Source organism: Callorhinus ursinus, unplaced genomic scaffold (genome assembly GCF_003265705.2).
Source record: "Callorhinus ursinus isolate GAN/ISIS: 27379988/994484 unplaced genomic scaffold, GSC_fseal_2.0 scaffold54, whole genome shotgun sequence".
In the NCBI taxonomy this organism is placed as follows: domain Eukaryota; kingdom Metazoa; phylum Chordata; class Mammalia; order Carnivora; family Otariidae; genus Callorhinus; species Callorhinus ursinus.
Window position 1 is genome coordinate 4,244,245 of NW_027397116.1, and position 24,414 is coordinate 4,268,658.

Below are 24,414 nucleotides of genomic sequence, written 5' to 3' on the forward strand. Positions count from 1 at the left end.
GGGGGGGGGGGGGGGGGGGGGGGCTTGATCCCAGGACCCTGAGATCATGACCTAAGCCGAAGGCAGATGCTTAACTGACTGAGCCACCCAGGTACCCCCGGAATCTAATTTTTATTTACAAAACCCTTGGGAGCACCACCAACTTCACACCATGTATGTAGACATGTATGTTTTGCAAGTGATCTTTCAGAAGACCAAATACTCCCTACAACATGCTTTTTATCTCCATTTATTTCTTATGAGCACCTCTACTTTTTGTTTCTTAAAAACCCCAAATCCAGTTTATCAAAGATTGTGCCTAAGTATATAATTAACAGACCATATAATCTCCCTAACCTTTCAGTATTGCAGTACCTTGGGGCTCAGTGATTGGATCTCTTCTGTTTTTATCTATTCATTGATGATCTTATTTGGCCCTATGTGGGGTTTTTTTTTAAGATTTTTTATTTATTTACTTGACAGAGAGATAGAACAAGTAGGCAGAGAGGCAGGCAGAGGGAGAGGGGGAAGGAGAAGCAGGCTCCCCACTGAGCAGGGAGCCCGATGCGGGGCTTGATTCCAGGACCCTGGGATCATGACCTGAGCTGAAGGCAGCTGCTTAACCGACTGAGCCACCCAGGTGCCCCATGGCCCTGTGGCTTTAAGTACTATCTACACACAAATTTATAACCAACAGTGTTATCTCCAGGTCAGAAAGTCTGACCTGGATCTCAGGTCAGACTCAGATTCATAGATCCTCCTTTCTACTCAACACCGCTCCTTGGATGTCTAATAGACCTCTCAGCCCTGACATACCTAAACCTTTGCTCACACTTCCAGTGCACTCTCCTTCCTGCACACCCCTCCCCTAGACACACACTCCTATCTCCTCCTCTGGGAGTCTTTCCATTTCAATAAATGGCAATTCTATTCTTCTGGTTGTTCAGATCAGAAACTTTGGAGTCGTTCTTGATTCTTCTTATTTAATCACACTTCCCGGTAGGTCCATCAGGAAATCCTCTTGGATATTTCTGGAATCCTCATACCACCACTCCACGTTGGTCTGAGCCATCATCTGTCACCTGGATTCTTGCAGTGGCTCCTAACTGGCCCCCTACACTCTATACTTAGAAGGCAGCCAAGGTTGTTGGATCTTTAAATCAGTTCCCGTCACTCCTCTGCTTAGAACCGTCCAGGGGGTTCGCAGGGCACCTAGGGGAAAAGCCCAAGTCCTTACAAGAGCCTGCAGGGCTGTAGATCTGCCCCCTCAATCCTTGTCTGATCTCATTTTGTGCTGCTCTCCCCTTCACTCATCCCGCTTCCACACACTGGCCTTTACACTGTCCTTCCCTGAACACGGACTCCAGGCTGGGACCTTGAACCTGCAGTTCTCCGACTAGTCTTTCCTCCCTCAGATTTCGCCTCTTTCAAGGTTTTAATGCAAATGGTCTGCTCCGAGCTCCTCTGTCTCTGGAGGCCCCTTCCCGTTCCCTTCACCCTCGCCACGGTCACCACCCCTCAACAGTCTTGCTCACTATTGTGTCTCCTTAGCCCTTACCATTATTGAACATACCCTGTATGTCACTTTTCTCCCTCTCCCCTTCCCCCCAGCCCGTCCTCCGGCCAGCGTGGGAGGGGCTTTACCTGTGTGCTTCCTGCTCCATCTCCCGTCCCTACAGAAACGTGGCTGGAACTCAGTATTTGTTTAATCAATGAACCATATGTTTAGATCATTTGAACGGGTGGTGGGGGTAGGGATTAGGTAATAGATTGGGGAAAAAAAGGAGAGAACAGACTTGTAATTGGCTTTATTTCTGATGCCAAAATGGCTGCCTTTTAATATTTTTCTCATTACGTTTACACATTAATCATTTCCCTATCTCCTTCACTGGAACACAGCACTGTAATCCGTCCCAACAAAATAACACACTAGTTCCACATCTCGGCATTTAACTTCAGGAAGATATCATACTGAAAATTTCCCAGAGTTCTTTCAGTTTTCATTAATTAAGGCATGTTTCCTTTTTTTGTATATATATATTTTTAATTTTTTATTGTTATGTTAATCACCATACATAGTTTTTTTTTTAAAGATTTTATTTATTCATTTATTTGAGAGAGAATGAGATAGAGAGAGCATGAGACGGGGGAGGGTCAGAGGGAGAAGCAGACTCACTGCCGAGCAGGGAGCCGATGCGGGACTCGATCCAGGGACTCCAGGATCATGACCTGAGCCGAAGGCAGTAAACCAACTGAGCCACCCAGGCGCCCGCATCATTAGTTTTTGATGTAGTGCTCCATGATTCATTGTTTGTGCATAACACCCAGTGCTCCACGCAGAATGTGCCCTCTTTAACACCCATCAGCAGGCTAACCCATCCCCCCACCCCCTCCCCTTCAAATGAACCAGGTTCAAATGGGGCAAAGCAGCAGCACGGGTAGTTGGTTCCGCAGGAGCTAACTGGGTCAGGCAGGTACTCCCAGCTTCCGCCTTCCCCTCTTCCCCAGGGTGGGGGTCTAAAGGTCGAGCCTCTGCCAAATGCAGGCCTGGACAGCCCAAGCCCCACCTGGCCGAGCAGGATTGGCTACCAGTGTCCACCTGCCATTTCTCGTCAGGAAAATGGCTGGCTCCAGTCGGCGACTTACCCTAGAGGGGGAGTGGGCAGGGCTGAGCGAGGAGTTGTGGGGACTGAGGAAAGATGAACACGTGGACCAGCCAACCACGGCTCCTGGTGAGAACTGCTGACAGAACATTCCCTGGCAGGATTTTTGTATCTTTATTTTCAGGATTGAACTGTGTACATGCACCCAACCACTGTGGATAGAGTGACATTACTGAGGGCATTTCTTAACTTTTTCTATGTCATGACAGATGATGTAAGAAATTCTCTGAAATTCTGGAGGTGACCAGCCTGGGAGCTCCAGCCACCTCACGCTCTGCCCAACTGAGAGGCTGAGTTGGCTGAGATCAGTAGCTTGAGGGAAACTACTTGAGAAGCTTTAGAGAGTAAAACCCAAGGGGTGCCTGGCCGGGGTAACTTGAGCCCCATGTTGCGTGGGTGTAGGGATTACATAAATAAGCAAAACTTAAATTTTTTTTTTTTAGAGAATGAAACTCAGGCCACCGGTGAACATTTTCTCTAGGGAGCACCTGAATGACAATATGAACTCACACCTACCTCAAGCATATCAAAGGCTTTAGATATATTGAATTGCATAGCTCTGGCCTTTTGGATAAGTGGTTTTGTTTTATAATTCAGAGTAGGCTCCCCTTAATTTAGTCCCTTTAGTTTACCACTAAAACATGTTTAAAATTAAAGATGTAGGGGTGCCTGGGTGGCTCAGTCGGTTAAGCGTCTGCCTTTGGCTCGGGTCATGATCTCAAGGTCCTGGGATTGCGCTCCCCATGGGGCTCTGTCCTCAATGGGGAGTCTGCTTCTCCTTCTCCCTCTGCCCCTCTCCCCTACTTGTGCTCTAATAAATAAATAAAATCTTTAAAAATAAAATGTAAATTCTAAGCAAATTGCTAAAATATCAAGTCTTCAGACACAAAATTATGGTAACCCAAATGACATTGCAAGTTTTTTTTTTTTAAGATTTGAGAGAGAGAGCACAATGGAGGGAGTAGGGAGAAGTAGATTCCTCACTGAGCAGGGAGTGTGGCAGACAGAGAGGGAGAAGTAGACTCCCCACTGAACAGGGAGCCTGACACAGGACTCGATTCAGACCCCAGGACCCTGGGATCACAACCTGAGCAGATGGCAGACTAACTTAACTGAGCCACCCAGGCACCCCAAAAATCTATTTTTATACACATATTAAGAGATAAATAATGTGTTATTTTCTAAAGCACACTCTGGAAAGTAAGGAAAGATTTCTGAATGGGGTTTTATGTCTCAGTAAATTTATATGGCACTGAAAATGCCAACTCAAGTTTCCAAAGCACAGAGTATTGTACAGAGCACTGCTGCTCAACCACAAGGACTGGCTCTCTAGCCCAGCTTCCCACAGAACACACCACATCCAATGTGAAGAGTAAGGTAGATACAGGCGAAGTGAACTCCTACTTTGAGATTCAGAGGTGACAAGTACCGATAAACATAAATAGGAACCAAGTAGGTGGAGGAGTGTTGGATATTTAATGAACTCCTGTGGCGTGAAGCCACTGATGCACGTGTCTGTCATCTGAAAACGTTACTGTGAAGAGTTAGGGTTTTTGTGTCGTATTAATGGTTACTGGTTTAATAAATGTAAAAATATTTGTCAAAAAACAAAATCCCAATGAAACTGTTAGGTAAAATTACTTTTATTTTCATAAATAAAAAGATAATTCATTATACAAACAATACTTTTGCCGAGTATGTTAGCTGTCATTATCCAGTTTAAACTAAGAATGAAATGTATGCAATGCACAGTTAACACAAAGTTACGTCCCTCTACAGCCTTCATGCAACTGCTTTACATCTGTTAACTTCCAAAAATTTCCAACACCATTTTAAAGAATATAATGAAGAATGGGGGATTCTAGTCACAATGCGTCACTTATGCTGAGTCAACACGCTATTTATTACTCATGTCGAAGTTGCCAATTACTGATTTAAAGTAATACCAGTATTTCTTGCATTTTACAGAAGCACTGACCGTATGACGTGTTTTCATTCCATATATGGTAGTATGATTCACAAAAATGTTAATGTGAAAATTGAGTTAACTAGGTTAATAAGCACTAGTACCCAACGACAAACAGGTCCTGTAGGCCAAGAGCAACAAGCTGGCATCAAGTACTGTTTAAAGTTTTGTCAGTAAATGGCATACAGCAAACCAATGATTTTGTAGTAGCACACAAAATACAGTGAAATTTAATTGAAATATTTTTTCTACACACAGCAAAATAAAATTAAATGTCTGTCCGGTTATTATTCCACTTATTAGAATCTGCAGCTTCAAATATTAAATGTTATATAGCAAGGGGTAATTAGCATTTCCACATATTTAAAAAAAAAACCCTTATTCTATGTATTTTCAAGAGTAAAAACTATGATCTAAGTAATCATTTATTTGGACACAACATTGATTCAGATAGGCATAATCTATTTCTTTTCAATTTTTTTAGTAATCTCTACACCCAACGTGGGGCTCGAACTTACAACCCCAACGTCGAGAGTCATATGTTCCAGGTGCCCCTATTTATTCTTCATAATGAAATGTTTATTACTATTTCAACACCTTATGCAGATTTTACTTATTTGTCACAGGGTTGCTGTGTGGATTCAATGGTTTATCTATGTAAGTGTTCAGCAGAGGGCCTGGCACACAGTAAGCTCCCAATATACACTACTATTATTTCTATTAAGTGAACCAATCTGTCATTTATGATGAAAAATTAGCTAATTTTTCCCAGAAGAATAATCAAAAGATAAGCCTACAGATGTGTGACTTTTGTTAAAGTATTATGCATCCACTATTTATTTCCCAGGTTTGTGTATACGCTAAACTAACTGTTTCAAGTATTATGAGCTATTTTTAAGATCATACTGTATGTTTGCTCTTTAAGTTTTTGTTATGGCCTTTGGCCTAAAGCAATACAATTTGGATAGGACGTGTGTATTAGAAAACCATACAGTAACAATGCACACTGAAGTCAGGTAACAAAGGCATTTTACCGTAACTTCTGTCACCAAAATGTAGAGTTACTAGTGTAATTCAGGACAACCTATCTCGTTTAGGTTTAAAGTTTCTTCTTTACATCACGCAATATCTCACTTCTACAAAAACATTTTCATTCTGTGTTCATTAAGAGCTGTCATCAAGTTCTGTCCTCTAAGTAAAACAACCCATCAGGAAAGGTACTTGTAAAAATCACTGTAGGTTTATTGAGATTGAAATAAAGTGCGAGGCTACCAGAACAGGAGTATGTGCTTTTTTTTTTTTTTAAGGATTTATTTATTTACTTAAGTTATCTCTATGTCCAACATGGGGCTTGAAGTCAGAACCCCAAGATCAAGAGTCGCTCCCCGCACTGAGCCAGCCAGGCACCGCTGGGGTAAGTTCTTAAAAGTTCTTAAATGGTCTCAAAATACCTATAAACACTGATTTCTGAACAAATTATAGCTTCTTACATATGTAAGGGATTTGGTATGAAGATTTTCTGATCTTAAACTATAAATGACTTTTCTACCAGAAAAGGTAATAGACCCAGAACATAACAAGTCTGTGTGAGAACGTAACAGTGAGGGGGAAAGCCTCTCAGTTAAAATCCAACTCCTGTCATTCTTCTGGCATCAAATAAGAGAAAGGAAAATAAACCTTTTTGTTTGTGAAGATAGAAAAACATACCTGAAACCACTATAATATAGTAACCGGAAACTTATTACTACCCAGAGTTCAGAACAAAAACCAACAACCAAACATGCCCTTCAGAGGCACAATAAAATCTTCTACATGTTGTCCTGATTAAAATGGAGTCTGGAAACAAAGCATGAAACTTCTCTACCATAGTAAAAATCAAGAACAAATAAACTGAAGGCAGATTCCCTCTGAATGTACTAAATCATTCTACAGGCTTCAGAGGAAACATTTCAAGAAATACGAACTGAAGTTCCATGGTTTATCTTATCTACTAGTAGAGAAATTCAAAGTGCACATTTTATTGATGTACTTTAGGAGATGTAGCACCCCGTGTCCTTCTGAGGTTTGATATCTGGTTCTTTCACAGGTTTCACCACTTCTTCGGGTTTGGGTTTGGTCTATGGAGAAAGAGAAACACAGTGTTAACTGTTAACTATAAACTAATATTTGGAAAACAAACACTAGATCTTTTCCACCTTAGACTTTTAAGAGATGAAATTACATAAAAACACTTCAAGGAAGGAGCTATGGCTGGAAATTAATTCCCACTCCCTTTTTTTCAGACCCCTCCTCTTTTGGCAGTCAAGCCTCAAATTTTCCACTTAATCTACTATTTGATTTAGTACACCTAGACGTACTTAGATATAAATGAATAAAAGCAGTCTTATTTTACCCCTGGATGATTTCATGGAATGTTGAAATTAGATCAAATCTTCAAATACCCTGCAATATGCTAAATCAAATACAAAGTATTGCTATAACAATACAGACATGGACAAGCCATCTGCATGTTTTAGACCTCTTCTCCCACATTCCTCTTAAAAGCGTCTCTGATAAACTACAGAAAGGCAAGATCATGTGTTCGAAAACAACCTCAATTATGTAGGAAATGAGAAGATAATTAAGGCCTAGAGATCTTATCTCTGAGAGAGTTCAACAACACACCTTACACCAAACACTGCAGTTAGCTAATTTGTTTAGACAAACATATGTAACTACTTAGAGAAAAATATCAAAATGCTAATTCTGAATTCTCTTTTTGAACTTTTGTGAACAAATGGAAAAAAGCCAATCTCGTACACTGTCATCCTTGGGTCTTTTGGTGAGATCAAATGCGGCCAGTGTGTCTGGTGTCCAGTGCACACTTGTAGGAGGAAATTCAAAAGGTACAGGCTCTACAAGACCATAATTTGCTTTGAGTTCCAGTTGTGGAGCTTCTGTTGGAATTTTTTGAAAGTAACTGCAAAAAGCAATTTAAAAAGCAATTCATTTCATTCATCAACTACTTGAGCGTCTACTATGTTCAAGGCCCTGTGAGAGAGAAAGACAATTTAATGATGAATAAGACAGACAAGATTTTCCTGCCTCATGCAGCTTGTATGAGTAGACGAAACAGGAAAACTTGTCAACAACAATGCATCGTAACTGAAGCTATAACAGATGTTGTATCCCATGAGAACACGAAAGAGGGGCAATTAACCCCAATGTTGGGGGGGCGGGGGTGCTTCAGAAATGCTTTCCAAAAGAAGTGATGGAAGTTATACTAGGCATGTTTAAGCAAGTAAAAGGGCTCAGTGTGACCAGATGCAGAATATAAGGGGAAGAACGTAAAGAGATAAAAGCGGGGACAAAATTGATTCTCCCAACCCACACAGGTGGTGATCTACAGTTTGAATAATGCTGACTTAACAATGGAAAACTGTTTGATAGGACTAGGCAGGACTGACAGAAAATCCATTTCCCAGCTTTATAGGCAGGTGCAACCAGAGTGAGATGAATATGCAAAGGGAGCAGAGGAGCTATATATAACATATGGGGAAGAAATAGCAGGGAGGCAAAGTTAAGAGAAAATTAAGACACTATAAGTGAGCTATATGTTAATAACTTATATTTAATTTTAAAATCTGCTTTTATAGATCATCATCAGAAGCAGAATGAAGTCAGGTCCAACACAAGGGAACTTTATTACCAATTTAAAGACAAAATTAGAGTTAAACTTAAAATGCAATCTGACATAAAATCTGTGGGGGTAGAGACTAACAGAAACTGTGAGATTACTGACACAATATAAATATTTAAACATTATAATTACAAATACATATGCTATACTAATATTACTAAAATAATACCAAGATGTACCCACATAAATCCATTTTCTCTCTGACATTTCTCTAGGGTATTCTTCACAAGATTTCCAAGTTTCCTAAAGAATAAGTGTCCTGAAGGTTTGACCGTTGGTCCAGGTCCTTTGGTTTCTCCATATTCTTTGCACAATGCCTCTGCCTTTGCATAAACTGCATGTGAAAGGGATATAAAAATCATTTGATTATAATTATTGACTATACTAAAAAGGCTTTGAATCAGAGATGATAGGAACTTTTCTGCTCCTTACCTAGTAGGACAGTAATATCAGTAATAGTGTGAGGGGAAAGGGGGTATTTTCTACAGGTTTTTTGGCTTTTAAAACTTTGTTTCTCTCTGTCCAATTCCCTCGCTTGGTCCCATTCTCTTTCATGAACTCAGCCAAAATCTCTTTTAACTGCTTATTTCCTTTTATGATAAAACATTTGTTTTTTAAAAAGGAGTTAATATTCTGGCAGGAATACTTACATTTTTCTGCTTCTTGGAGAGACCTGATTGCTTCACCACATTTATCACTAGCCAACAAAGTCTGACCATGATAACAGTAAGCCTGATAAAGAAACAAATTTTTATTCATTCTCTCCGCAAATGATGCTTTCTGCTATCATTTTACATACGCATCAGATGAATGAGTGCCTCTGTCCACTGTTAGAAGTATCAATGCAACCCCTTACACTTCTTTCCTTCAATAAGCTTCCCCCCAATCTCTGCTGGTATAAAAAGTGGGATTATGTCAAGGTTTTGAGCCACACTAACCTTCTAACTATGGGCTGACAGCAAAAAGTATTTCTGAATAATGAAATCTGTTTTTACAATTTGGGCACAGCAGATAAAGGAAGGAAATTGCGGTGCTAATGCAGAGGGATAGGGAAAGAGGATTCTAAGGTTAATGACTAAACAGTTGTCAAGAGACATGTTATCAGCCTGTAGTAGGACATGCTCATTCTTTAAATGTCTATATCAAATGCAGGACTACAAATGCTTGAAAACAGACTTTTAAGGTATAAGGAATAAAATGATCAACCTGGATCCAAAAACGGTGTTTGATTATCTCTCACATGACATTCTAACCAACAAACAAGTTTGTTGGTGGGTGTAAGAGACTGATAAGTAACTTCTCAAAGAGTGCTTACTAATGGTTCTGCACAGATCCAGGGGACATACTGGGTGTAATGCCTTAAGATCAGAATCAGTAAATACCTTCTTCAACGTACAAGATGAAAGGAGAGAATTCTCATTAAGTAGGCAGAAGGTTCCAGATTAAAAGTGGGTTTCGCTCAAATAAAAATTCCACTGCTATAACCCAGTTCTACAATTCTACATCATGTCCTTCCTCCCACTTCAGCTCACAATGGCTGCACTGTCCGTGAACAGTTACTGAGAGCTGTCTGTTATTTGTAAAATGCTAGTCTGACAAGATGACAGACCTAGCACAGAAGGGGCTGGAAAGACAGTAATTTACATTGTTTTTCAGGTTATAAATACTTACATAAGCTGTGTAGAAACACATTTTCAAGTGAAGATATTTTCTCCATTTAGCAGAATACGCAGGCTCCAAACTGGATAAAGTATGATCTAAAGTTACATTTTAAAAAGCAAAATATAATTTCACCCTGATTCACTAGAAGACTTTTAGATCATGTGTTCAGATGCTAAAGGCAGAATGCCATTCAAGTCTAAAACTCAAGCATTTACACATTTTCCAAAAAAACTTTGCTTTAAAGTGATTTTCCCATAATATTTTAACTACATAATAAAACTGTTTAAATACCATGGCACATCTTTTGATGGTTAATGTAACAAGTTTAAGATAATGATAAAAACAGAACTTCAAGATAAATACAAATTACATACTATTATACTGTTTTCTTAAAATTAAAAAACATAGCAATGCGTAGTGTGGTCACCCAAGTCAGGAACACGGACACTCTCCTTACTGGTCCATCACTGCAGCACTGAATCTTGCCTAACACACTCATTCACATCCTGCCAACTTCTCTCTAATTCATTTCCCTTCCACTCCCCACTTCAGCGTCTTTGTCAATGCTTCCATCACTTCCTCCACAGACTATAGTCACCTGTGGAGTCAGCCTAGTAGTCCTTCACCTAGCAAGCCCATTTCTCATCTTACAATTAAGAGACCTTTCTTAAATTTAAATCCAATCAGTCAGATTTGCTTCAATTATCTACAGAATAAAAACCAAACTTCTTAGATAGGCTTTCAAACCAATTCAGGATCTCACACATGCATACTTTCCTAACCTTTTCTCCTATCACTCACCCTGTGTTTCAGCTAAGGCATCTGTTTAAAGGTCCCAGAATGTGCTAAATTATTTCTTCTCTCTGTATGTACTACAGAATATTCTACTCTTCCCATATGGTAAAGCTTCCTAGCAAACTTAGAACTTCTGTTTATGTTTCAAAGTCAGGCTCAAATGCCACCTTCCCCTAGACAGTCTCCTCTAGCATCCCCAGATCCTTTTGGTTTTTATTACACTGCTGTAATAACATCTTATTTTGTGCTATAATAACGTGGCTATGTGTTTGTTTCTTTCACCAGACTGTGAATCTGTTCTACTGATCTTTGTACAGCTAGCAACTAAAATAGTAATCATCCCATAAATAGAAACAAATGCTTGTTTCCTAAATAAGTGAATGAAAAGAGTAACAGGCTAATGAGAAGACCTGAGCTCTAGTCCCAACTTCACACCTGCTCACAGTTAAATTACAGGTTAGCTAAGTCTCTGGAGTTGTTTCTTTAATGACAGCAACTGTAAGGTTATTATTAAGATCAAAAAAACTTCAAAACTAAAATACCTGTATAATTATTACATATAACTGGTTAAGAAGGATTGCTGTGTCCTTTCCGTTTGAAGTTATGTAGCGCGTTAACAGTTCTCATTCTTTGAAACAAGATAATAACACAGGTATTATTCCAGTTTTGCAAATGAAATAATCTGAGAATCTACTTGTTTTGCTTGTTCCCGGTTAAGCCAAGAGTTTAATCTGAAAATCTAAAGACTACAAATATAACAAAAGAATTACAAACTTACCAGCTTTTTGATAGAAGTTGGCAGTTTCATAGGCCAGTGCAGCAATTAGTCCAGGAGCATGTTTCAGTTCAATTGCTCGAGCAATTGTTACTGTAACCAAAGCACAATAAAGTGAATGTGTAATTAAGTTTACTTGCATTAAATTAACTATAACAGCAAAAGACAGCCCAACAATCTATTTGGAATTTTAATAGTTTGTTAAGAATTTTAACATGAAAAGTTAACTTACAGAAAATGCAAACATAAACCAAAAACACTGAGCTTGCTGATTCTGATATTGTTTAAGTCACTAGCCAATTACTAGCTAATCACAAAAAATTACTACTACAAAACAGCATGTCAGAGGACAACAAACACTTCCAGGGCACTGGAATTTAAAATAAAGAAAAACAAAAAGCCTACAAAGTTTCTTTATTGGGTTTACTGGAGTCTTCCTTTATTTCCTGCCACTGAAAGGTGAAGATTTAAAGGCAAGCCGAAGAGTGCAAGAAGAAAAGGAAAGAGCAAGGTAGAGGGAAAAGACGAATTACAGAATTAATCTGATGTTGTCAGAAAGGGCATGACATCAAAATCCTTTTTAAACTGCAAGGCCTCTTCCTGCTAAACTATCCATGAAGGCAAATGCTGAAGGTGAAGTTGTTCCTCACTATAAATCTCTCAAATGTGAGACTCAAATCCAGCTAATTCTGATTAAAAAAAAAAAAATTAGATGCCAAGAAAAATTTCTTAAAAAAAAATCTTACAATATTTAGGATACCTTCTTGAGCTTCAGCCTGACACTGGACAACATAAGCTTCTAGTAGTCGCGCCTCCAAGTCCCTCCCTTTTTCTGCAGGTGTAATAAGCTTTGGGATATGACTTTCCTGAGAAAGAAAAACAACAAAGAAGCCACATTTTATTTCAACCCAGTTGTTAGAGATGAACAAAATGGAAGAGACATTCAATTTGGGGATTTATCAGAAATTCAGGGGGCGCCTGGCTGGCTCAGCCAGTAGAGCATGTTCCTCTTGATCTCAGGGTTATGAGTTCAAGCCCCACCTTGGATATAAAATCTTGGGGTTCCTGGGTGGTGCAATCAGTTAAGTGTATGACTCTTGATTTCAGCTCTGGTTCTGATCTCAGAGTCCTGAGATCAAGCCCCCCATCAGGTTCCGTGGCCCAGCATGGAGTCTGCTTGGGTTTCTCTCTCCCTCTGTCCTTCCCCTCTCCTCCCCCACCCAAAATAAATAAATAAATAAAATTAAAATTAAAGATAATAAAATCTTTTAAAAAAAAGTCTTAAAAAAATCTTAAAAATAATTCAGGGCACCAAAATTTGTGTAAAAAGGAGCAATATTAAGCTTTTAGAGAACAAAAGCTCCTGTATACTAAAACTTTTTAAAGCTTCTCATATGTGTCTGCAAAACTTAGGTCAAAATAGATAGCTTAGATATGCAAGTTATATTTTCATCTTAGAAAATGTTTAACTGGGGGCGCCTGGGTGGCTCAGTCGTTAAGCGCCTGCCTTCGGCTCAGGTCATGATCGAGCCCCACATCGAGCTCCCTGTTGGGCAGGAAGCCTGCTTCTCCCTCTCCCACTCCCGCTGCTTGTGTTCCCTCTCTTGCTGTGTCTCTCTCTGTCAAATAAATAAAATCTTTAAAAAAAGAAAATGTTTAATTGAAACAGTAACCAAAGTTCTCTTTTGCATGACAGCTAGAATTATTCATTTATATTAATAACTATAGAAGTAGAAAGAGGTCTGTAATTCTATAGGTAACTCAGGATCGTAGGTTTTTAATCACTGTAAAAGCATCTTATTTTATCATGAGAAAACCTATTATTGGCCTCTGGAAGGTGTTTAGTAAATAGCGGTTTAATAAAGATGAGGTGGGGGTAATCCTGATTGCTATATACATCAGTCCTTCTCCTAATTTCCATCACTGGAGATTTAATATAATTACTGCGTACTGACTGCCCCTCTAGCCTTTTCATGGAGATACAGAGAATACCCTCAGAAGTTCAGTTTTGCAGAATCATGATTCATCCTGGCAACTGCCACAGACCGCAATGAGAAATGGTAAGAACCGTCAATTTTCGTGCTTTGTTTTCTATCTTTACCAAAGGGACACAAAAATAACCAGTGAATTACAACTTGAATTTTCTAATTGTAAAATTCACTGACGATTTTCTAAAATGAAGACATCTGAACTTCCGTAATTGGATGCAATCATCAATAAAGTATTCAACATAAGAAAAACAACCCATACTAGGTTCTTTTTACAAAATGAAATAATTCCTTCCCGAATCATTCCCCAAAGAAAAATTATTCAAGAATTAAAGAATTAGGAATATATTTTATCATTATTATTATTTTACCTTTAAATGTTTAAAAATCCCCGCTGCAATTTTTAGGCTTCGATGGACTTCTTTTGCTTCATCTTCTGTTATGCTTAAAGACAGTGGTTACATCAGAGATGAATCCTGTTTCTTGTACTAAAACCAACAACTAATGTGTTATCATAAAACCAAATTAGTCATTTGTATTTCTCACCAGTAGTTTTCTCCCTTCAAAAAAAAAATCTGACTCTTAAAAAAGTAACAAATGCACATGAAAATTATCCACAGAAGACACTATAAATGAAAAAAAGGGAGACCCTGTCTATAGGTTGGGTCAGAGGCTTCTTGCTGTTCCTTCCAGATAATCTTCTGTGCATCAAACAAGCACAAAATATTCTACACTTAATGCATGCACACACTTAACACATATATACACTCTTGTTTTAATCACCTAATTACTTTAGAGATAATTTTACATCAGCACATATAATTCAACTTTATTTTACTTATTTTTTTAATATTTTATTTTTGAGTAATTTCTACCCCTGATGTGGGGCTCGAACTCACAACCCAAGATCAAGAGTCACATGCTCCACTGACTGAGCCAGCTGGGCGCCCCTCAACTTTATGTTTAAATGGCTGCATATTATATGCATGGTCAGATGCACCACAGTTGGTAGCTGCCAGTTTCATATTGGTAACATCCATTTTTACTATTATAAAAATTGCATCTTATTTCATTTAACAGTTCTTGAATCCTTCAAAACATCTTTCACATCTTTGTATTTCTTTTTCTGTGAACTGCCTGTTTATGTCCTTCACTTATTTTCAAATGATTTGTTGGTCTTTTCCTTTCCTTTCCATTATAAAAACAATTTGTCACATGCATTGCAATTTTTTTGACCATCTGTCATTTGTTTTTTAACTTTGTTTATGGTACTTTTATGCAGTCAAATATTCTGTTTTTTCCTTCTCTTGGTTTGGGGTTTTATTTAGAAAGACCTTCTTCATGACAAGATTAATTTTTTTTCCCTTTTAACACTGGGCTCCATAATCGATACTTAAAATACCAATACTATGAGGCAACCTTTCCCTTTACAGAAGTGGTATTTTTTATCAATAGCCCAGACTTTTTAATAATGAATCTCCATATATTTGAAAAATAACACATACGTATACAACACTCCCCTTTAGACTTACTTTTCTTTTCCAGCCAGTCTTGAAGCATATTTGGTATACCATAGAGCTACATTAAATCCCATGGAAATTAATTCAAAAACAGCATCCTGCTGGGCACTAGAATTATAAACATGAGTGTCACTAAGTACTGTCAATTATTGAGACATTGCTATATGAAGCCCACTGTACATCCAACTCAAAATTATAAAAGAACTATATGCTAACTGGAAAAATGAAGAAAACAGTCCTTGTGTTTAATGACTAAAAATAATGGTCCATAATAGTAAACAGGAGAATAGTAGGTTTTCAAAGGTTACTGTACAAAGACTAGCTTTAAAAATACAAATTATGGAGACTCAACTCCAGAGAATCACGAAGTCTGGGAGGGGCCCAGAATCTATGTTTTTAGTAAGTACCCAGTTGATGCTGGAGTGGGTGTTTCTCATACCAATTTAAAAAGAATGGAATTCAGAAGAGAGATTGTTTCAGGCAAGAATGATTAAAGAAGGTTTAATGGTAGAGAAAGTCTCTGAATTGTACCTTGAAAGATGGCTAGAGGGGAGGCAGAAGGTTACCCCTTCAGGTAAGGGAATGATGCTGTTAAAGCACAAGAAATGCATAAACATTTTTTTCTGAGAGTAGTGACCCGACTAGTGTGATGGAGCACACGGTTTGTAAAAAGAAATGGAGGTCAAAAAGCCAAGCTGAGGTGAAACAGGTAGACTTTGAATGCCAAGCCAATCATTATGTGTACCACAAAGAAAAAAGGTCTTACAAACATCTTATTTGTTTCCTTCAGATTCTATTACTAAATATGACACCAAGAGGATGACAACAGCTTATTTAGCAAATAAGGTAATACTAATTTTTAATCATTTCTGCTTTGATAAGAACTTGAATTTTTTTATACATTACTCATTTATCTTAAGTGATGAAGAAAACAGAATATTCTTATTTTATACACATACTACTAAGATACAGAAAAATTACCCAAAGGGAAGAAACTAGAATCATGGTCCCACTTTGTGTTTTTTAAAGATTTATTTATTTGAGAGAAAGGGTACGTGCATGCGCACAAGCATTTGTGGGGGGAGGGGCAGGGAAGAGGGAGAGAGAATCTCAAGCAGACTCCCTGCTGAGCACGGAACCCAATGCAGGGCTTGATCTCATGATCCTGAGATCACAACCTAAGCCAAAATCAAGAGCTGGATGCTTAACTGACTAAGCCACCCAGGTGCCCCTCCACTCTGTATTTTTTATATAACTGCTGCCTCATAAAAGGAATGGAAACAGGGAAACTTCTTGGATTAAAAAAAAGGAGGGGTGTTATAAAACATTCACAATTCAAAAATAACTTACATACTATCCTGTTTAATATGTTATAATACACAAAAATGTGAGTTATGTATTTTTTTAATGGAATGCTTCACAAATTTGTGTGTCAGCCTGCCAAAGGGGCCATGCTAATCTCTATACTACTCCAATTTTAGTGTATGTGCTGCCAAAGCAAGCACTAAACAAACTTCTTAAAAACAGTTTTACCCCAATGATAAAAGCTGTAATGCATAGTTTAAAAGTTTATTCTTGGGATGCCTGGGTGGCTAAGTCAGTTAAGCATCTGCCTTTGGCTCAGGTCATGATCCCAGGGTCCTGGGATCAAGGCTCGCATCGGGCTCCCTGCTCAGCCTCCTTCTCCCCCTGCTTCTGCATACACTCTAGCACTCTCTCTCTCTCTCTGAAAAATAAATAAAATCTTAAAAAAAAAAAGTTTATTCTTTTCAGAATTGAGAACTTTCAAATGAATTACATCTGGTAATCTGGTAGGCATATCTAATTTATAAGTTTACCTTTAAATAAGATAGTTTTGCTAATTTATATAAAGTCTCATGAAAAACTGTTTCCCTTTTCAGCCTTCATTTATTTCAGTCTGCCTTGTTCCCAAACACTCCATTTCTATTGTACCACATCTTAGTAGTCAGAATGTATATAGTTGAAAAAACATTTTTCAGAACAGATATATTCACAGCACACTTTCTACTGAATAAACAGCAATCAAAGATAAAGCAACTTAAAAATCTCAGATGTAGAGAATATCGGGTATCATTCCTTAAGGCCTTCATCATCTGATTTTTCAGTCTCATAAAACTCGCTGAAAATAGCTGTCACAAGGAATCAAAATTTGGCATGGTGGGAAAAGTGCCAAATGTATGTAATACACAACACTTTAGAATTTGCCAAAGTTTTGTGATGTCATAATGATAGAGGTTTGACTCTAAAAAACATCTTTTTGAAGAAAAACATTCCTTAATTTTAGATAAAGTACAAAGGGGTCACATAAAAAAGAAAAAGAAAAAAGAATAGAAAAAAAAACATAAAACGAGGACTTGGAAAACCTTAGTATCCCAGAATATTAAAATTTGGAAAGAATCCATAGTCCCCAACTTCCTACCAAATTTATGAATTCTACATACAATATTGCCAAGGAAGGAAAGAAACTAACAATTTACTAAATATCTACTATACACCTGGCATTATTTGAGTCACTTACCATAAATCTGCCTATTTTGTTCCTCACAAAAGCCCTGTATCTGTAACCCCAACCCAACCCAGAGTTGAAGCAGGTGTTCACAGAGAGACCTGAGATTTCATCTGAATATGTAGGAATCCAAAGTCCACACTCCTTCCACTGCAATGCCTGCCCTGGGTCTCTCAGCAAGCTCCACTTCCTTCCCTTCTGACTTTATACAACTTTCTACAGCAAATGGAGATCCGGATACATGGTCATTTAAGTAATACAATGGTGTTTAAAAAAAAAAAAAGTTCAATAAAAGTTCAGCACCATTATGATGTTTCCTGTTGTAACTAGACCTCTTCTGATTAGTTTCAAGTGAGTGGTAAGAAAAGTTCGGAGGCGAAATTTTTTAAAACAGCAGAAACAGTGACAAGAAATTAGGAAGAAAATAAAACTATGCTCAAAAGAGTATGGAGCTGGGGTGGAACTGGGGACAAAGAGAAAGAAAGAGACTGACCAAAGACATCTGAACTATCCATCATAAAAGAAAACTAGGTGAAAAGCAAACTTTTGCTCTCCTTGAAGGCAGGCAAAGACAAAAAGATAGATTTGGATTCTAAATTTCCAACTGTTCTTTGCGTATAATTAATAAAGCCAAGAGTGTTCAAGTCTGGTTAACATTTGTATTGACCATCTCAAAAATAGATTTGGTCCAGGAGAAATAAATTATTATATTTTTACTTAACAGAATGTATTAAGAGTTTAGGTCAAATGTTTTTAACTAATTACCTGATAAGAGAAAATGCTGACCACATCTATATTTTATTTCTTCAAAAACAGAGGCTATGGGTTAACCACTGGCTAAATTGTTACAAAAATGGCTTCCGTTTAGTACTGTTAGCTTGCCTACCTTGGAACCTGTCCTTGTAATGTATCAGTCCACTTGAAATTTTGAATATATCGTAACTTGCTTTCTTGGGTAGATTCATCCAATGAATTTATGAAACCTGTAAAAAGGTATAGCATAGCATTTCAGTTTTAGAAGAAATATCAAGTATTATGTTTAAAAATTTTTTCAGATAATGACTTACCAGACACCTGAAGAAAACTCCTAGCCCCTCTCCCCGCCTCTATACTTCACACCTTCTTCTAAGGTAATAGTATGAAATACGTACACATTTAATTTTCAAAATGTTAGAGGGACCAATACCATCCTGACATTCTCACGTTTCTGAAACTCAAGTATATCAAAGAATACAGACTAGAAGGCTAAACTATTCAAATTTGTAAAGTCTAAGAATTAAATGTGAATTTCTGCAAAGTTGTTTTTTAAAAAACTCTGAAGTTCCCATAAATAACTAACCTTGTAAAAGTGAGAAATAGGAATCTGATGCATTCTTCATCATTTCTGGATTACAGCTCAAATCAGTGAAGAGTTCAAGCAGTCGTGCTCTGGTTGATCTCAAGTCACTTATATGAGACAGAAACAGTAAAACTAAGTAAGCTGCATTATGATGAATCTATGTAAAAGTGGCTTAAAGTTTCAACTGTAAAAAGCTTTAAAATAATGCACACCCATACACTTCCTCTAAGGTATTACTAAGAGTATACAGGAATAAACTTAATTAGGACTAACACTGGGGATAGGTGAAATTTCTAATAACAACTGTTTTACAAGTTGTACTAAAATAAACTCAGCCCAACCTAAGAGGCAAATCATGGATACAATTGTGTAATAAAAATATACAACAAGTTTCAATTTAAAAAAAATCACATAAACACAAGCATGTAAAATGGGAGAAAGAAATTAAGAATGAGTAAATTAAACAGACCTGTTCACAATAAAAGTTTTCTGCAAAATGGAAATTTAACATGCTTATGCAGTTTTAGTATCTCCTTAAAATTTCAAAACGTGACATTATATCAATATATCTTATTAAGTAGGAAGCCCTATTTTTAAATTGCATCCTATAATTCAATATACACATCAAGAGTGTGTGAGAACATGTGGCCACTACTCATTTTAAAACTGCTCCCTGGTCTCCATTCTCCTCTACTTCTCTGCAGCAATAAATGTTGCAGATCCACCATTTCCTTCTTGAAAGTCTCTTCACCCTGTATTCCACTAACACTAAATCTTCCAGGATCTCCTCTGATCTCTAAAAGTTCCTAAAAATGTTTAGTCTCTGGCTTTCCACCTTTCTCTCTTTTGAGGTCTTAACAACTTTACATACAATCTGAGATCTACATCATCAGCTCTACCTTGGCCGGGTTCCAGTTCCACATCTAATTTCAGAAGGTGACTTGCTTAATGAGGGTTCAGAAATCATATTGCAGGGACAATGATTGAAGACACTTGCATATAAATGACTAATGAAAGACTACAATTCAATTGTTAGCACCGAGAGACTAGGGACTGTATATCCAGAACTTTGTAGATGCCGAGGACAAAGCACATACTTTGCTGAATAAAAGAATACTAACATTTCAAATGTTTTAAGATTTACAAGGCCTATAATGCAGCAGTGATGTTTAGAAGAAAGTGCAGATTTAATTTTAAATGGTCTGAATGGAAATGTTTACTCACTGGTACAAGTTCCATGAAAGCTCATTTCCAAGAAAGTACATACCAACAATTACATACAGATGACCAGAATGGGATGGGCTACCTTATGAATTTGTCATTGTTGAGTTATTTAACTAGAAGCTAGGCAAGAGTAATTCCCGGACCAGAAGCAAAGCTGAATTCTTAAGGCCTACTCTAGGCTTAAAACAGTTTGCTAGCTGTTTCTGGGTAGGCACTCAATCATCTGCGACCCAACTGTATAAAGTTATATTCACCTTAAAACTACAGAATTTCAGAAAAAAATATGCCTTAGAAATATCTATTTTAGGCTGTTCATTTTATAAATGAATAATAAGACCCAAAGAAGTTAAGAGACCTGCCCAACGCTACGGATATAACAATTAAGCCGGGACCAATCTCTACGAGTGTTAAGATCAGGGGTTAGCAAACAAATCTGTAATTTCTGTACAGCTCTCAGCTTGTTTTTGTAAAATGAACAAAGAAGAATATGCAACAGCAGCTGTATATAGCCCCACAAAGCTTAAAATGTTTACTACTCAGCTCTCCACAGTAAAAAGTCTGATGACCTCTGATCTAGATAAATAAGCCAATTTTCCTATCTTTTGCTTCAATTACTTCTTTCCACAAAAAGCAGCAACACTCTCAATTTTCCATTACTGGTACCATCAAGGTCTTGATCATCTAAATCAACTATTCATATAGACTGAATCCTTTTCAACTTCCCAGAGCAAATTAGACACCCTGACCAGTTGACTCCTCTTTTGAAATATCTCTTGCATACATCTCTTGTTCCAAACTGCTCTACTCACTACCCCTAGAATAAAGGTTTTCCTAACAGAAATGGTTTTCTTCTATCACTTCTTACAATCTAAATCAATAATCAGCAAACCTTTTCCATAAAGAGCCTGAAAAATATTTTAGGTTTTGTGGTTCATAAAGTCTCTGCTGATACTACTCCACTCTGCTGTTATAGAGGAAAGCAGCCAAAGGCAGCCAGAGACAATATATAAATAAATGGGGTGAGGTGACATGGCTGTGTTCTAATAAAACTTTATAAAAATAGGAAGTGGGCCAAATCTGCAGGACAGTTTGCCAACTCCTGAACTGAGCCATACAATTTATTTAAACTCCAACTCAAGTCCTTTCTCCTATATGAACACTCTAAAGCCTATTCCAGATTATTGGGATCTCTCCCTGCTCACAACTCCATGAATTTACTATCTGGCTAACTTAACAATATTCATATACAGCTTTGTGAAGTCTCCTGTACTGTTGTAATATATAGTTTAACTCTTATTGTGATTGTTTTAGCCTCTCTGGGACTCACTGATCTAAAATTAAGGACTGCAGCCTAGATGACTGCCAAACTTTATAATCTATTATTTCACTCTTCACAGGTCATTTGTAAGTTTATAAGGAGTCAAAGGGTAGGACAAGGTGTTACATACTTCTGTATTGCCCATGAAACCTAAAATAGTACCTTGTATCCAAAAGTGGCTCAATCAGTACTTTCTGAGTTTGACTAAAACTAACCTGCAAATTTTTGAAGCAGCAGGGCCAGCGGCTACACCATAGTAGTTAAAAGCGACAGGAGCTGTGGCTTTTAATGGGTTCCTATGAAACCAGTGTGTCATTTTCTCCAGCTGTTTCCTATAAACAACAAAAGAAATTGTATAAAAAATAAAAAATTTAATAATGTAAATAGTATAAAAATTAAGTTTACTAAGGATACATGTATACATTTTTATTTTTTTTTTAAATATTTAGTATTGCTGGAAGTGTTCCAGATTTTTTTTTTATTCATTTTTTTGGCATATTTGGGTTTTTTTTTTAAAGATTTTTTTTTTTTTTTTTAATTTGAGACAGAGAGAATGAGAGAGAGAGAGCACATGAGAGGGGGGAGGGTCAAAGGGAGAAGCAGACTCTCTGCCGAGCAGGGAGCCCGATGCGGGACTTGATCCAGGGACTCCTGGATCATGACCCGAGCCGAAGGCAGTCGCTTAACCAACTGAGCCACCCAGGCGCCCCTACATGTACACATTTTTAAAGTATATTTATATATGTGTGTGTATATCTGAGACATACACACGTACAAATAATGACCCTTATTTAGACTGCTAAGGTTACTTGAAATAAATAGGTTTTAAATTAACTATATTTCCAACACAGTATTGCTGATGCCAATTAACTGGTTACAGCATGTGTTTCTCTAATAAATATACTTCCCACAAAACAGTAATAAAAAATCAGAATTTTCATGAATAAAAAAATGATACTTGATCAATAATTTCTATCCTATAAACCCAAAATACTTGAAAAATTATCTAAGTGAAATGCCAACTTAAAAAATAGTCCTAAGGGTGCCTGGGTGGCTCAGCTGGTTCAAGTGTACTACTCTTGGTTTCCACTCAGGTCATGATCTCAGGATCCTAAGATCCAGCCCCGAGTTGGGCTCTGCACAGAACATGGAACCTGTTTAGGATTCTCTCTCTCCTCCTGCACACAGTCTCTCTCAAATAATACAATCAATCTTAAAAATTAAGTTCCACTCCTTTTTGGTTTAAAAAAAAAAAGCATGTCACTTGCCTAATAGTCCTTGGGTAGAGAATGCGAATACAGGAAGGCCCAGCGGAACACTTAAATGTGGCAACTAGATTCCGGGAAATCAGTCAAGAAAACCTGATAAGGTTTAATTAACTTAAAGGCATTATACAATGTTGTTGATCGAATTTTCTTACTGGGGAAAGAAACAACAACCGTAGGCTGCACCGTGTAAGAAACACCTCCTGGAGCACCTCCCTTAAAATATTCACCTATTTCCGACAAAACCGATTTGGGAGAGCACCAGCTACTCAATGCATTGTATACACAATGGACAATTGAGCAAGTTCACTTATGGCTCAAAACACTTAATAAGTTCTTTTAAGAATATGTATAATCTTCTAAACATCCATGTAAACCAACTTTATAACAAGTAAATTAATACAGCCTCTACGTGCATATAAATCAAACCTTCTAAAGATAATGGCACACCATACACTCGATTCTGGGGACAGCAAATTTTCTACCAATACCCTTTTCAGGCGGATTTCCACTTCCTGGATGAAAATGTCCACAGTTCTGTGTATCCTGACTTCAGGAACGAAGAGGTAAGTACTGTACTCTCCGCCCCGGCCCCATCTTGCCCCTTTCTGAGACCTGCCACTCCTGTTTCCAGGAATTCGGAGGGTGGAAAGAACAGCGACACACCCACCCGCAGCTGCAAGGGTGCCCTTAGAGCCACCAGCACAACGGTCTGATCGAAGCTGCCACCTCCCCTGCCTCCGATTAGTGAAAGGGGCCCCCCACGAACCTACCTGGGAGCCACCCCCGAGCCTGGAGAGCCGACTTCCTGTTTACCACCCAACCTCTTCCTCCCGAGCTCCGACCCCCGGGAGGCGGCGCGCGGCGGCCTTGCGCAGGCGCCAAGCCTAGTAGCCCCTCATCTGAACAGGCATTTTCGTGGAAAGCCGATCCTTTCCACCCGGGAGAGGCGGGCAGACGACGGCAGGACAAACCCCCATTTAGCTTTTAAAAGATCCCCGATTGCCAGTGGAGACGCGGGCAAGGGGATTCAGCGAGTCTAGCTGTAAATACGATCGATTCGCGGGGCCAACGCGCATTTTCTTTCTTTCGTTTGTTTCAAGGCATTAGAAGGACACTTTTTTGGACACTATCCGGGAGTCTATGGAGACTGTAAAACGCGTGTAAAAGGGGGGGCGGTGACCCTATCGCTTGGGACTCCGGGATAACGCCAGGGGTAGGGGTGTTACTGGGAAACGCCCATTCTCATGACAAACTTACCGGATTTCTCGGAAATCTGTGTAGCAGTCCTCCTAAGGGAAGAAAGGGAACGTCCGAGTCCACAAACGAGAAAGGGAGGGAGGCGGAGAGCCAGGGCTGCCGAACCAGAGCAATGGGCAACCAGGCCTGCGCCAAGCCGGGGTCACGTGGCCCGGGCCGCCATGACAGCTACCGAGGCGGCAGTACGCGCCGCTTAGGGGCGGAGGCGCCGCGTGTCGCGGCCCCCTCGAAACGCTCCGTTCCTCAGCCCTGTCCTAGCTACTCTAACCCAGTCTTTAATCGTGAGCTGCGGTCTCTATTCCTGAGAGGAAGAGAGGACGCGGCCGGGCCTCCCAAGCCCAGGAAGAAAGCCGCAATAGCGATGGCGGCCCTCGCGGGAGCGGGGCGGCTTCAACCTAACGCGGGGCGGGGCTTCGGGGCGGAGCCTCGGCGGGGCGGCCGCTTCAGAGCCGCA

The 24,414-nt window shown here is 38.7% G+C and overlaps 1 protein-coding gene and 1 non-coding gene across 6 annotated transcripts; both read right to left on the reverse strand.

Moving 5' to 3' along the window:
- Positions 1-4,269: 4,269 nt before the first annotated feature.
- BROX (BRO1 domain and CAAX motif containing) lies at positions 4,270-24,376 on the reverse strand. Of its 5 annotated transcripts, XM_025892151.2 has the most exons (14): positions 23,371-23,449; positions 22,704-22,767; positions 21,651-21,767; positions 18,894-19,000; positions 18,441-18,537; positions 15,040-15,135; positions 13,879-13,951; positions 12,280-12,385; positions 11,523-11,612; positions 9,959-10,044; positions 8,938-9,019; positions 8,471-8,621; positions 7,408-7,567; positions 4,270-6,725 (listed from the first exon to the last, which is right to left on the reverse strand). In XM_025892151.2, the coding sequence occupies exons 3-14, from the start codon at positions 21,749-21,751 to the stop codon at positions 6,639-6,641; spliced, it is 1,236 nt and encodes a 411-aa protein (XP_025747936.1). In that variant the 5' UTR covers positions 21,752-21,767; positions 22,704-22,767; positions 23,371-23,449; the 3' UTR covers positions 4,270-6,638. The 5 variants fall into 5 exon arrangements, with proteins under 5 accessions (XP_025747936.1, XP_025747933.1, XP_025747934.1 ...); XM_025892148.2 differs by lacking the exons at positions 22,704-22,767; positions 23,371-23,449 and adding an exon at positions 23,961-24,376; XM_025892149.2 differs by lacking the exons at positions 22,704-22,767; positions 23,371-23,449 and adding an exon at positions 23,474-23,562.
- LOC112839294 (U6 spliceosomal RNA) lies at positions 16,429-16,532 on the reverse strand. The gene has a single exon (XR_003212168.1). It is a non-coding gene; the product is annotated as a U6 spliceosomal RNA (small nuclear RNA).
- Positions 24,377-24,414: the final 38 nt, after the last annotated feature.